At 44.4% G+C, this 13,829-nt stretch overlaps 1 protein-coding gene across 1 annotated transcript; it reads right to left on the bottom strand.

Moving 5' to 3' along the window:
- Positions 1 to 804: 804 nt before the first annotated feature.
- LOC131247010 (uncharacterized) lies at positions 805 to 1,611 on the bottom strand. The gene has a single exon (XM_058247456.1). The coding sequence runs from the start codon at positions 1,609 to 1,611 to the stop codon at positions 805 to 807; it is 807 nt and encodes a 268-aa protein (XP_058103439.1).
- Between the last annotated feature and the right edge of the window lie 12,218 nt (positions 1,612 to 13,829).

The following is a 13,829-nucleotide window of genomic DNA, read 5'->3' as shown; positions in this document are numbered from 1 at the left end:
AAGATAGTATTTTGACTTCGACTAGTAGTACTGCCCCCATTCCGTATGTGAGTTCGAAAGGAGTTGCGCTTGTAACAGACCGTACAGACGTCCGATAAGCCCAAAGTATGGATGGGAGCATTTTCGACCAGTCACGATATGTTTTGACCATTTTTTCCAGTATTCGAATGATTATTTTGTTGGCGGCTTTGACTCCACCATTCATCTTAGGGCGGTAGGGACTTGATCGATGGCGTTGGATTTTAAATTTTTTAAGGAACTCACCCATCCTTCTATTGACGAAAGGCAACCCATTGTCTGTAATGATGGCATGGGAGATTCCGTATCAGCTAATGATGTTGTTCTTCATAAATTTCACCATATGAGACGCTGCGATGGTGCTATAGGATGTTGCTTCTATCCACTTCGTGAAATAGTCCACTACCACTAGGATATATTCGTACCCATTTGAAGCTTTTGGATTGACCTTCCCGATGATGTCAAGACCCCATACAGAGAAAGGCCATGGTGTTGTCAGATTGTATACTTCAGAAGTAGGCGCATGGATTTGACTTGCATGTTCTTACATTTGAAGCACTTCCTGACACATTTGTAGCAGACTGTCTCCATCGTTAGTCAATAATAGCCTAGCCATAGAATATTTTTAATCATCATGTGACCATTCATGTGTGGGCCGCATACCCTTTCATGAATTTCTAACATGATTTCGACTGCTTCTGTCTCATCCATGCAATGAAGGAGGACATGATTGGAGGATCGCTTGTAGAGGATACCTCCACTAATTGTAAATTGAGCTGCCAACCATTAGATAGTACGACGATCGATTGATGTAGCTTCTTTAAGATATTTATGGTGCTTGAGATATTCTTTAATGTCCGTGTACCAAGGATGGCTGCTAGGGGAGGCTTCTACTTCATCAATCTGCAGACAGAAGGCAGGCTCCTCTTGAAGCTCTACGGTAAGCCCCCACTCAAAAATTCCTTTAGGAATCTCTAGCATTGAAGCAAGGGTAGTGAGTGCATCTGCGAATTGATTTTTGGCTCGGGGCATGTATGAGAATGTAACTTCATCAAACTCCTCGCTTAGATTCTCCAGATAGACGTGATAAGGGATCAGCTTTTCATCCTTAGTCCTCCATTTACTGTTTGTCTGGTTGATGATGAGTTGCGAATCTCTGAAGACCCGCAATCTTTTCACATTAAGGATGATGGCTTCTTTTAGACCGGTGATACATGCTTCATATTCGGCCGCATTGTTTATGTAATTAAATGCTAAGCGCCTAGAGATGGGAATCGAGACGTCATCAGGGGAATAGAGAATTGCTCCCACTCTGCTTCCTTTTGAATTGGCGGCTCCATCGAAGAAGAGAGTCCATTCTCCTGCCTTCCTTTCTTCTTTTCCCTCGATCAGGAGGATGTCTTCGTCAGGGAAGAAGGTCTTCAATGGTTGATAATCAGGCAGGGAGTGTACTGCTAGGTGGTCGGTCAGTGCTTGCCCTTTGATTGCTTTCTGAGTAACATAGGTGATGTCGAATTCAGAGAGTAGCAGTTGCCATTTCGCGATTCTGTCTGTTAGTGCTGGCTTTTCGAATAGGTATTTTAATGGATCCATGCGAGTGAGTAGAAGGAGGATAGGAGATCATGTATTGATGAAGCCATTGTGTCGCCCAGACTAGAACAAGGCAAGTTTTCTCTAAGCTGGAATACTTGGATTCGTAAGTGGTGAATCTCCTGCTTAAATAATAGATCGCTTGTTCCTTCCTTCCTGAGATGTCATGTTGGCCGAGGACGCATCTGGTTGCTTCTGCTGCAACGAAAATATAGAGCAACAATGGTCTACCTGGTGTAGGTGGCACTAGCACTGGAGGTTTTAACAAATGACTCTTGATCTTATCGAAGGAAGCCTGACAATCGTTGGTCCATTCTTTTGGGGAATTTTTCCTTAGGAGCTTAAATATGGGCTTACAAATGGGCATGAGCTGAGCAATGAATCGGCTAATGTACTGTATTTGCCCGAGGAAGCCCCAAATTTTTTTCTCAATACTTGGAGATGGCATTTTGATGATGGCTTTTGTCATAGTTTCATCGACCCTGATGCCATCTTCGCTAACGATGAAGCCTAGCAGCTTGCCCCCGATTACACCGAAGATGTATTTCTGCGAATTGAGATGGAGTTTGAACTTTTCTAGTCAATCGAAGAGTTTTTTTAGATCTTCAAAGTGTCCTTCCATCGTGCGAGACTTGACGATCATGTCGTCCATGTAGATTTTCATTTCTTTATTTATCATGTCATGGAACAAAGCAGTCATGGCTCGCTGATATGTGGCCCCAATATTCTTTAACCCAAATGGCATAACTTAATAGCAGAAGGTTCCCCAAGGCGGGATAAGGGATGTCTTCTCGCGATCTTCAATGGCCATCTTGATTTGATTGTATCCAGAGAAACCGTCCATGAATGAGAAAATTATGTCCTGTTGTATTATCTACCAGTGTGTCGATGTGAGGCAGTGGAAAATCGTCTTTGGGACTGGCTTTGTTCAAATCCCGGAAGTCGATGCACATCCCGACTTTGCCGTCTTTCTTCAGAACTAGTAGGATATTTGCGAGCCATTTCGGGTAGTTGGAGACTACCAAGAATCCCGCGTTACATTGCTTGATGACTTCATCACGGACTTTCAAGGCCCATTCTGGTTTCATCCTTTGGAGTTTTTACTTTACTGGCTTCATCTCGGGTTTTGTTGGCAACTGATATACTACCAGCTCTTCATCAAGTCCAGGCATGTCTTCTTAGGAGAACGTAAAGTTGGGTAATCTAGGCTTCAAAAATTCTATCATCCTCTACTTGTATTCCTGAGGCAAGGATCTACCAATACGCACTTCTTTAGGGAGTTTCGATGATCCCAAGTTCATAATTTTAAAATCATTTGCAATGAGGTTGGCCTTTGTTTCGAACTTTTTGAGGAAATCCTTTAGTTTAAGAGCTAGGTCAACATTTTCCTCATCTTAGACTTCATCCAAACCCATGAGTTTGAAGTCTAACTCTAGATCAAAATCATATGAGTTGACTTTGAACTCTAGTGTTGTGACTGGTGTATTTGGCACATGTTGTTTGTGGGTTTTGAAAGGTTTTCTACTATTTTTTTTATTTTTGAAGAGTTTCTGATTTTTTTGGATTTTGACAGATATCTAATTTTTTTGGTGTTTCTGAAGTATCTAATGTTTTTAAATTTTGGGGGATTTTTTGATTTTTTTAAATTTTACTTCCAAGGGACCCCGAACAGGATGGTGTGGCAAACCATGATTGATCTTGACCTGGTTTGGGGTGCCAATTGCTATTTACGGTGGCATTTTTTTTTAGATCGGCACCCTTGGATGGCTTACCGGCCGATTCGAATGTCAGGGGGATGGCTGACCAGTTTTGTTCATGTCCCTTTTTTATCTTGTTGGCATGATCCAACAGCATCGACGGGTTATCTGATCCAATGACCATGATGTCTGTTGGATTGTGTTCAGAATCCGTATCTGACCCATGTTCTTCGCTCAGAAGTTGAAGCTCTTCTGGTTCCTCTGATCCTCTTTCCTATGGAATCCTGACGTTTGTCCAATCAAGGGAAGGCCACTTCCCTTTTTCGATCCAATGGATGGGCTGTTTTTGCCCCTTGTTGCTCTGAGTGGCCAGTGGGAGGTTCTCCCCCTGGCTGATGATGGGTGATTCCTTGTCCTTGTTTGTTGGTTCTGTATAGGGCACTTCTGGCCCTTGGTCACAGTCTTTTGCAGGTGATCCCGCTCTCATGCCCTAGTTTTATCTGATGGGTTGGGTGGTTTTGCCCCTTGTATTGTATGCTTTTTTGGGGCTCTGATGATCTTATCCCATCGTATTGCCAGCCAGATAGATTCCTGACTATGATTTTCTGATAAATTTAGCCCCTAAAATTTCTCCTCTAGGGTAAACACCTTACCTCCACAAATCATCCCGAATTTGACAAACCAAATAGGTGTGTATTTGAATGGCTTTCTCTTCTTGGGCCTTACGGCTTGCTCCTCTGGCGAGGGTCGATATTCCAGTCCCTATCTTTGTTTATTTGCCACAGCTTGTCTGACTATCGTACCTTTTCCATGAAATTCGGTACGGTATTAAGGATTTGATGTTCAGCAGGAGGGATGACATACTCTAGGGCGAGTGGATAGGGATTGGTGATGGAATTCACAGTTTCAATTTTGAAACTATGGTATGGTATGTCGCCCTCCGCTTGCTGGATGTCAATTACCAGGATATCAGGTTCTGGGGTAGCGATCGCTGCTAGTAGGATGATCTCAGGCTCAGCCAGTACAGAGATGACTCTTTTCCCGGAAGGAAATTTAACCCTTTTGTGGAGAGTTGATGGGATTTCCCTAATGGCATGGAGCAAGGGTCATCCCAATAGGAGGTTAAATGAGGTAGAGATATCAAGGACTTGGAAAGTGATAGTTGATACATCTGGTCCGATTTGTATCTCCATGTCTATTTCTACCTCTACTTGCCTTCGGGAGTTGTCAAAGACTCTAACACTCATGTCAATGGGTCTGAAGGTGGATGGTTCGATCCCAAGATGGTCAGCAGTCCTCATGGAGCAGATATTCAAGCTTGATCCGTTATCAATAAGGACCAGAGGGACCTTAGATCCCTATAACGGACAGCTATGTTTAGCGAACACCCATGTTTGCGGCCTTCTGGTGGCAACTTGTCATTAGTAAATGTGATTGCCTATGGTGCGAGGAGCTGCCCTATCATGTGCGCAATCATTTCGGGTGGTACATCTAGAGATATGTGTGCATCATTCCTAGTCTTTGCAAATATTTCTCGGTGTGACCTTGATGTACACAATAATTCCCAAACGAAGATTTATGCAGGAATGGCTTTAAGCTAAGCTGCTACATTGTAAGCAGCTTCAATCTTATTAGCAGTCCCTGACAGAGCTCCTCGGGCTTCATTTCGATTCCGATTGTCTCTCCGGAAGTACCTCCCGTTGGGATTCATGTTGTCGACCTCGGGGCACTTAGGGTAATGTCATGGGACTGCTTTTATGTCATAGGAAGGAACTGACCTTCCTTCCAGAAATACCTAATTTTGAGACGGTGGTGGTGTTGCCAATTTTGGCATGTTCTGTGTTGGGCCTGGCGTCTTTCCTTGGAGCACAGCCAAATTTCTTTGGAGGTTCAGTTATTCCATGATAGGATTCTCCTCCCTTTTTTGGGGTGTGTTTTGTGGGGGAGGAGTCCTTTTGGCATGTGCCAATTGATGGGGTAAGAGAAGAAAACCTGGAGATTGTTCCTAGACAAGAAGTGCCCCTTGTAGGACCAGTGGAGCTAGGTTTGGGAATCCCCCTTACGAGATGAAGGGTTCAGAGTTTGACCTAGTGGAGCTTTCTCTGTGAGGTGCAAAATTTGGTGTTGAAGATGCCCCTTGTAGAATTAGAGGTTCTGTTGGCAATGCTGCTTCCAGGAATACTTAAGGCCCGAGTGAGGACTCCCACGGCTAACTTACCAGGTCGAATATGATTGCATGTATGGATCGATGAGGAGAGGAGTATGAAGGACATCCTTCCTCAATGTTGTTGATGGTAAAGGTGCCCGACGAGCTGGGCCCTGCTTAATGTGATGGTAAGGGATTTTAGAGGATGTTGGCCTGAGGGGTGATCCTAATCTTCCGACTTCCGATCAAATCTTACACCACATGCTTCAAAGCGAAGCAGAGGTCCGTAGGATGAGGGGGTTTGGCGGAGAACGGGATTAGAGTGGTGTGAGAAGTTGTTTTTGCACTAACGTTGTCATGATCTGGCTGTATGTTTGTTCTAATGGAGTGAATTTCTTAGCCAACATTGCTTGTTTGTTCTAGTATGAATACTGTGTATTTCCCCTTGGTTGTTACTGCTGCTGTTGGGGTGGCTGTGACTGATATCCCTGTTGGGTGATATTGCTGTTTTTGGTGTTGCTCTTGTTGAGGAGCATATTGGTTGCCTTGAGTGGCTGCTACGATATTGTTTACTTCTGTGGAGCGTTATACAGGAGCATTGCCATTTCCATTCCCATATCTGATGGGTTTCCCCTCAATTTTATTTCTCTTGATTAAAGTGGCCCGATGTGGCCACGGGGAGATAGTCCCAGCTCTTATCCTGCCCTCTACCTGTTCTCCAACACGAATGAGCTAGGAAAAGTTCACGCATGGGTACGAGATCAGGTATCCAGAGATATTCAGATTTGCCAAATGGACAATCATGGAAATTTGTTCCTCATCGTCAATGGGGTTTCTCATCCTGGTGTCCATGGCCTGCCAACATCCCACATACGCAGACAATGATTCGTCATTTTTTTGTCTCAAGGTAGCCAAGTCTGCTCTTCTTGGAGCCATGTTCAGATTGTAAGAAAATAGATCAATGAAGGCTTAGGAAAGTCGTTCCCAAGTCTGAATCTAATGGCTATCGAGTGACATATACCAATCCAAAGCATCACCCTTAAGGGATTTCTGAAAGAGTCATATTAATGCTCCATCATTCCCTGCAATAAGTTCCCAACAAAAAGCTTTTAAATGTGTTGTGGAGCACCCTCTACCATCATATCTTTTGAACTTCAGTACCTCAAAGTTTTGAGATACCCTAGCTTCTGGAAAGGGACATAAGTCCCTGAATTTAGTGGATGGATGATCCTCTCTTTGCTGCATTTGCAGCTGATTTTGCATCAATTGGAGCTGTTCACGTAGTTCCTCGATCTCTGACCAGTTTTTTTGAGGATATCTTTCCCCTTGCTGCATAGCTTGGGCTGCTTCTTCATCATAAGGGTCCATTTCATCGACCCTATATTTCCATGGATGGGGGGTTGTTGAAAAGAGGATGGGCTCTCAGTTGCGTGAAAAGAGGATGGGCTCCCGGTTGCGGAAGGTAGTTGGAATTAAACGCCTCTCCCTTCTAGGAGAGGGTGTGAGGTTCGGAAATGGCTCCCACCAGGGGTATCTGTCAAATCCTGATTGTGACTCCCGTTAAGGGGAGTATGTTGGACTCGAAATTGGCCCCCTTCATGAGCATCCGCCAATTCTTGTCTGTGGCTCCCGTTAGGGGGGCCTATGTTGTGATCTGATTGGGAGTCCCGGTTCTAGGGAGATGTGCTGAAAAATGTACTAGAAGATATGCTGAAAGATGTGTGGGAAGGTTATTCCCGTTTGTGGGAGGATATTAATGATCTTGTGCTGATTCAGTAGGGAAAGATGGAATTGGATTTACTGCTGGAGGAAGGAGAAAGGCAAGGGGAAGCTGGGATTGAGCTGTTCTGAGCACTGGGCTGTGGTGCCTGCATGCTCGGTATGATTCTTGATACCAGGCGAAGTAGTAGTTCTTGCATTACCTTGAGATTTTGAGTCATTTCGTTCATGGTTACAGTAGCTATTGAATCTATGGGATTTGCTGGAGGTGTTGGCTCTGGTGCTTCAGGAGCTGATAAGGCTATCGGTTCTTCTTCTTGACTAATCATTGTTGCGTGAGATCGGGTAGTCATAGCGGAAGTTGATGCTTTCAAAAGCGAGCCGAAGATCGGTTTTTTTTTAGAATGCTAATGTTTAAAGAAATCCCTTAAGATTGGATTACCACACTTTTTTAAGTTGGGTCTTAGCTAGTGCAAGCTAGCAAGTCCCCAGTGGAGTCGCCATTCTGTGGACGCTGGGAAATTGGTGTCCACGCTAATTTTATGGTTTTATGATGGGGTGATCAGACTGATTTGGATTGATGATGCAATAGATTTGGAGTCGCCACTAGCCAATTAACTCAAAATCCCGTAGTCGGCTAAAACTTGTAGAATACATAAAGATAGAGAATCTGAAGACTCTCTTGCTTTAATATTAACTCTTAATCTGCAATTTGAGATTATGAGTAAGGGACCTTGATTATAAAGAAGGAAGGTGTTAAGAACCCTTTCTACCCGTACGGGTGTATGGTCTTTACTTCGTGTGGTAAAATATTCTTAAGAGACAAAATGACAAGGTTAGAGGGAACTAGGCAGACTTAGATTTCTAATATGGCAGGGTTCGGAAACCCGGCAAACCACAGCGCATACATCCAGGAATGTCTAGAAGAGTTTTAAGCAGATGATGATGGTGATGGAATATGGACTAGATTACCATGAATTTCTGATGCGACAGGATCCAGGGTTCTGGCAAGTTACGGAACATACATTCAATAGCGATCTAAAGGAGCAGAGGGGTTGAGAAGGGAAGTAATGATGCGAAATATGAATGTTAATGATGATTTGAGTGATCTTTGGCTAATGCTTGAATAGATTTGGTTATTTGGATGCACTATGATTGGGAGGTTTGGCTTGAGGAGGCTTAAGAAGATGGGAACTTTGAAACTCAAACACTCCTTTCTCTCACTTACTCACTCTCTCTTTCTTTCCCTCTTTGTAAGGTTTCAGTTAGTTGTTTGTTGATGAGAAATGAGAAAAAGGGAAGGGTATTTATAACTTCTTAGGATGGTCTTTTGGTAATTCTTAGGATCATGGAGGGTAAATGATGATGTGGTGGCTTATGATTGGTTGAGGGAGGGGTAATGCCATATGGCATTCCTTTATAGGCTCTTGGTCTTGGTAGGATGGTAAATAAGGTAAGCTTTGGGGCCAATTGTATTGGAGAGTTGACTTTGGGAGGGTACAACAGCTGTTTGCTCAGAGGACACATTTGTCGAGAGAGGGCGATAATTGGATTACCGCCGGTGGTAGTCCGATTACCGCCTGGCCGCCGTTGACTCCAAACTCCAGCTTGTGGGCTTTATTTTGGGTTCTGGGTATGGGTTTTTGGGCTTTTTGGGTTTTGGGGTTTAAAGATGTTTTGGAAATGGTTTGGTTATGGCTTGGAATTGGTTCAGAAATGGTTCAGAAATGGGTAATAGGGCGACCTAGGTTTGATTTGGTTGCGGTATAGGGTAGGGTGTATGTAAGCCCTGTATCTTAGACCGTACCTTTCCATAGGCTTCCGCGGTCTTCCCGGTCGAATTCTGGCAACCTTCGACCCTTAACCGGTATTTGCGCGCGACCTGGATTCTCGTGCCGTCAACCCGAGTCGACTCAACCCAGGACTTATACCTTAGCGACCGCATCGTCGCCGCGGTTCCGATGCCGCGACTCGCGCGCTGATGCGATGCTCTGGTCGGGAGTTGTGGGCCAGCGTTCGGTGCGAGGAAACGCCGCGCGTGCGAATCCCGAGAGAATCTCTACAAGGTGTCACATCAATCCCATCAATCCCATCATGTCAAGTACACATCACTTTCACCATTTCCCAAGCAACCCCCAAAGTCAAAAAGCTCTTACACAACCCATGCTTTTCTTACACCTTTAGCCAAAAAAGTCCAAAAGTTCTTACACACCCATCCCTCTCTCTCCCATCCATCACTCCATCACCCATCACTCTCTCTCTCTCTCTCCCTTACAAGTCTCTCTCTCATTTCAACTCTCCCTTAAGCAATTCCATACGTATGAGACCCTCTCCCATTTCTCCCAAGTTTCAAGTGTGGCCCATTTCCTACCCCTTCATCTCTCATCTCAACCATCCATTTCTCATCTTCCTCCATCAAAGAGGAGCTCAAGGAGCTAAGGAAGCCAAGGGAGCAAGAAGATCAAGTGGTGGGTGCCTTGATAGGGTAGATTTTGATATTTTTAAGATGGGCCAAGTGAGGCCAACCGATCAATGGTTTGGATCTCACTTTAGACCCTAAGATGTGGCCGATGGCCCACTTAGATCATCATGATCATTCCATGATGGGGCCATTCTCCATGGACCCCATCATGATGTTTATTTCCTTACATGCTTAGGGTCATCTAGACCGTTTATTTAAGTGGAGAAGGGATCTCCACCGTTAGATTTCAATTCCATGGACCCACTTGTAATGGGACCACTTGATGTATGATTTAGTGCAAGGGAGGGCCCATAGTGCCGGGGTCCCTCCATCACACGGTCTCACTCTCTATCTCTCTCCCTTTTATCTTATTTATTTATTTTTATTTTATTTTTTTTTTGTAATAATGAGGTTATGTGGCCCACTTGAATGGACCCCACCAAGAGGTAGGTATTTTATCCAAATCATTTAAAAGTGGGGCCCACCTTATATGTGTAGTTCCATGCCATCCATCACTTGGTGGCCCACCTAAGCAGGGCCCATCTCCAAGGAATATGGAACGTCCAGCGTCCCTAGACGCTTGCTGGAAAGAAACACAAGTATCAGCTTTTTTCCCAAACTTTGGGGTGGTCCATTCATGTAGGCCCCACCTTGATGTATGTATTAAATCCACACCATCCATTCCTTTCCCAAGCCCTTTTTAGGCGTTGACCCGAAAGATGGGATCAATCAGACCTTCGGGCGGGCCATACCATAGCAAATGGTAGTCTTCACCATTGAATCATTCCCTGTTGTTTCTATACGCCGAAACAGGCCCAATATTGGGCTTGTTTTGCTTGGCAGGAGCTATGAAAGGCCGTCGGATGAAGTAGATTATCTAGATGTGGACCCCACTGATAAAAACCTCAGATATATCAAAAAATTAAAAAAAAAAATAAACTAAGCAGCAGCAGCCGCTGCTGCTGTGTCAGAAGCGCAGCAGCGCTGCCCCGTGGCTGTGGGCCCCACCTTGATGTTTGTACACCATCTAAACCGTTCATAGGGTGGGCCACCCCCTGACGTGGGCCCACCCCAAAAATCAGCTTGATCCAAGACTCAGGTGGCCCACACCGTATGAAACAGTGGGATTGAACATTTACCTTTGAAACCCTTTTTGGGCCCACAGAAGTCTTGGATCAAGGTGAAAATTTTTATCACCCTTCATCTAGGTCTGCTTGACCTTATTAATGGTTTGGATGGAATATAAACATTATGGTGGGCCCCACATGGAGCCCACACAGATGTATGTGTTTTATCTCCACCGTCCGCCTGGACGGTGGAGCCCACTGTGTGTGTGTGTGTGCGCGTGTGTTTGTGGGTGCGTGTGTGTGCTGGTGTGTGTACATATAGATTTATATATAATATTATATTATATATAATATTATATGTTATATGTATATATATAATGTTATATTATATATAATATTATATGTTACATATATATATATATATATATGTGTGTGTGTATATATATTATATTATATATAATTTATTGATGGTGGGAGGCCCACCTCAGTACTTGTGACCCATGGTTGAGGCCCACTTTGATGTATATATAAGGCCCATGGGTCGAGGCCCATTTAATGTATTAGGGGCCCATGGGTCGAGGCCCATTAAGATGTAATGGGGCCAATGAGTTGAGGCCCATTTGATACATATAAGGCCCAGGTGAGTAGGCCCATTTGATGTACATATGGAGCCCAACTGTCGAGGCCCATTTGACACGTGTAAGGCCCATAAGCTTAGGCCTATTTGATACGTTCTAAAGCCCACGGGTTATAGCCCATTGCAATGAACATAAGGCCCATTGGTGCGGCCCATTGATGTGACCCACTTAATGAATATAAGGCCCATGTGATTTGGCCCATTTGATGTATTTAAAGCCCAATGGGATGTACCTAAGGTTCATTGCAATGTGTAGTCCCAACATGATTTATGTAATGATGTTTACGTCGGGCTATGCCTTGGGAGCAATGGTGGTTTGACGTCCACATTGCAAGTATAGTGTGGTTAAATGTCCGCATTATGACTTTCCCTAAGGCCCATTGTTAGGCTCGTACGTCTAATGTGTAGGCCGCCTAGGCCCATCTTTGTTATAATTATCATCTATCTTATATAGCATGTTTAGTTCCATGATTCATGACCATATGCATCATACGTATGCTTGATATGAGAAATGACTGATCATAGCATATGTCTTCGGACAGATTGTCTAGGGGCCCCGTACAGGGGTGTTGCCCTACATGAGCGCACGATATGCGCAGGATTGTTGCATGACTGGATAGTGTGATTCATGCATTCGCATTGAGTGATATGGTTACTATACGCCCTAGTGACATCAGGGTCGTAGCCTTCACAGACGTATCGTGGTTGGCAGGATTGGATACCGGAAATACTGTTCTACATGGGGTGCGATAGATATCCCTGGGTGAAAGTCCCTAAACCCTTATGGTACCAGGAGGTTGCTCCAACGTCTAGACCGAGTGGATGCATGAGTGCTGAGTGCCGATTACCAGACGGTTGCGCTTTCCACTGTGTCGTGGTCGGTTGGAAGGGGGTGCGGCCTTACCCGCCCGAGAGTAGGGGGCAATGCTAGGCTGAGTCTGACCAGCTCGAGGAATGGGTCCGCTATTGACGAGCCGAGCCCGATATTGGCAGGCGGATAGCGAGGTCTTTTCCACTCACCTTATTGCGCGCGATGGGGAGGCAATCTGGCTTAGAGTGTACTAGACCCCGGTGATATTCCAGATTTGAGCCATATTGACATGTGGACTTAGACGAGGATTTGTATGCTTGACTTGCATTTCGCATTGCATGGCCTTGGTATGGCCGACATCATTCCTTGCACTGCATGGCCTTGGTATGGCTATAGTATTCTTGGCATTCATCAGCTTGTTCCGCATTACTCTGATACTGTATAGCTGCATTAACACCTTGAGCATACACTTTCACCACCCTCTAAGCTTTCTATAAGCTTATGCACGACTGTTGCGTGCAGGTGACGTTGGATCGCAGCAGCGCTGAGGCTTAGGCGCGTGGCAGATCATTTTTGGAGTTTTGTTCATCTTCATTGTATTTCCCTTATGCTCATTGTACTTGTAAAGTTTTTGATTATAGTGGAAATGTGATGGAGTTTTTGGTTGTTGTGTGTGGGTTATACCTTTGGTTATGCTTATTACGAATTAAACTGATGTTGAAAATCCTCCTTGTAGCATCCTAGGATCGGAATCTGGCGAATGGGAGCTGGGAGCCGAGAATGGGGTTCTACGGAGGCTGTCGGCGCCAGATTCGGCGATCGGGAATTTTGTGAGCCCGGTCTCCGAGTTTGGGGCGTGACAGTGTAAGGTTTAGGTTCAACCTGACTAACCTGTGACCGACCTGACATTGGGTTGGGCTTGGGTAGAATGTATTGGGTTCAGTCTTGATCTCAGGCTATACAAACATCAACCCGATAAAATTTCAGTCGGGCACGAGTTGAGGTCTCGGGTTGCCCGACCCAACCCAAACCTAATCAATATCTAAGTTATTTATAAATTATAATTGAGTGTGGATTGTTTGTGTTGAAGGCACAGGAAATTCCAGTGTCGTGACTCAAGCTAACAAGATACACCATATTTCTCTCTGAAATAGATTATGTGTGACACAACATGTGGAACTTCTCTAGGCCCCATAATGATTTGTGCTTTAGATCCACACCATCCATCAATCTTTATAATCATTCTAGAGCATGATCCAAAAATGAGGCACATTCAAAGCTCAAGTGGACCACACCACATAAAGTAGTAAGGATTGAACAAACTACCATTGAAACTTTCCTACGGCCAACTGTGAGGCTTATTTTCCATCTGACCTATTCATAAGATCACACATACCTGGAGGAAGTTAAATACAAATATCAGCTTAATCAAATCCTTTTGTGGCCCCAAAAAGTTTTCAACAATAGCATCAATTCCTACTGTTTTCAGTGGTATGGTTCACTTTAGCTTTAGATTTGCATTTTTTGGCTCCACTACACCAAAATCATCATTTAGGAACGGTTTAAAACCGTTCCTAAATGCTTCAAGAACGGTTTAATACTGTTCTTAAATGATGCGTCACAGAAAATCAGGAATGGTTCAGAACCGTTTTGGGTACCGTTTTAGGAACGGTTTTAAACCGT

This window comes from Magnolia sinica, chromosome 5 (genome assembly GCF_029962835.1).
Source record: "Magnolia sinica isolate HGM2019 chromosome 5, MsV1, whole genome shotgun sequence".
NCBI lineage: Eukaryota > Viridiplantae > Streptophyta > Magnoliopsida > Magnoliales > Magnoliaceae > Magnolia > Magnolia sinica.
The sequence above is the reverse complement of the archived record's forward strand: the minus strand, read 5'-3'. Positions and strand labels throughout refer to the sequence as shown.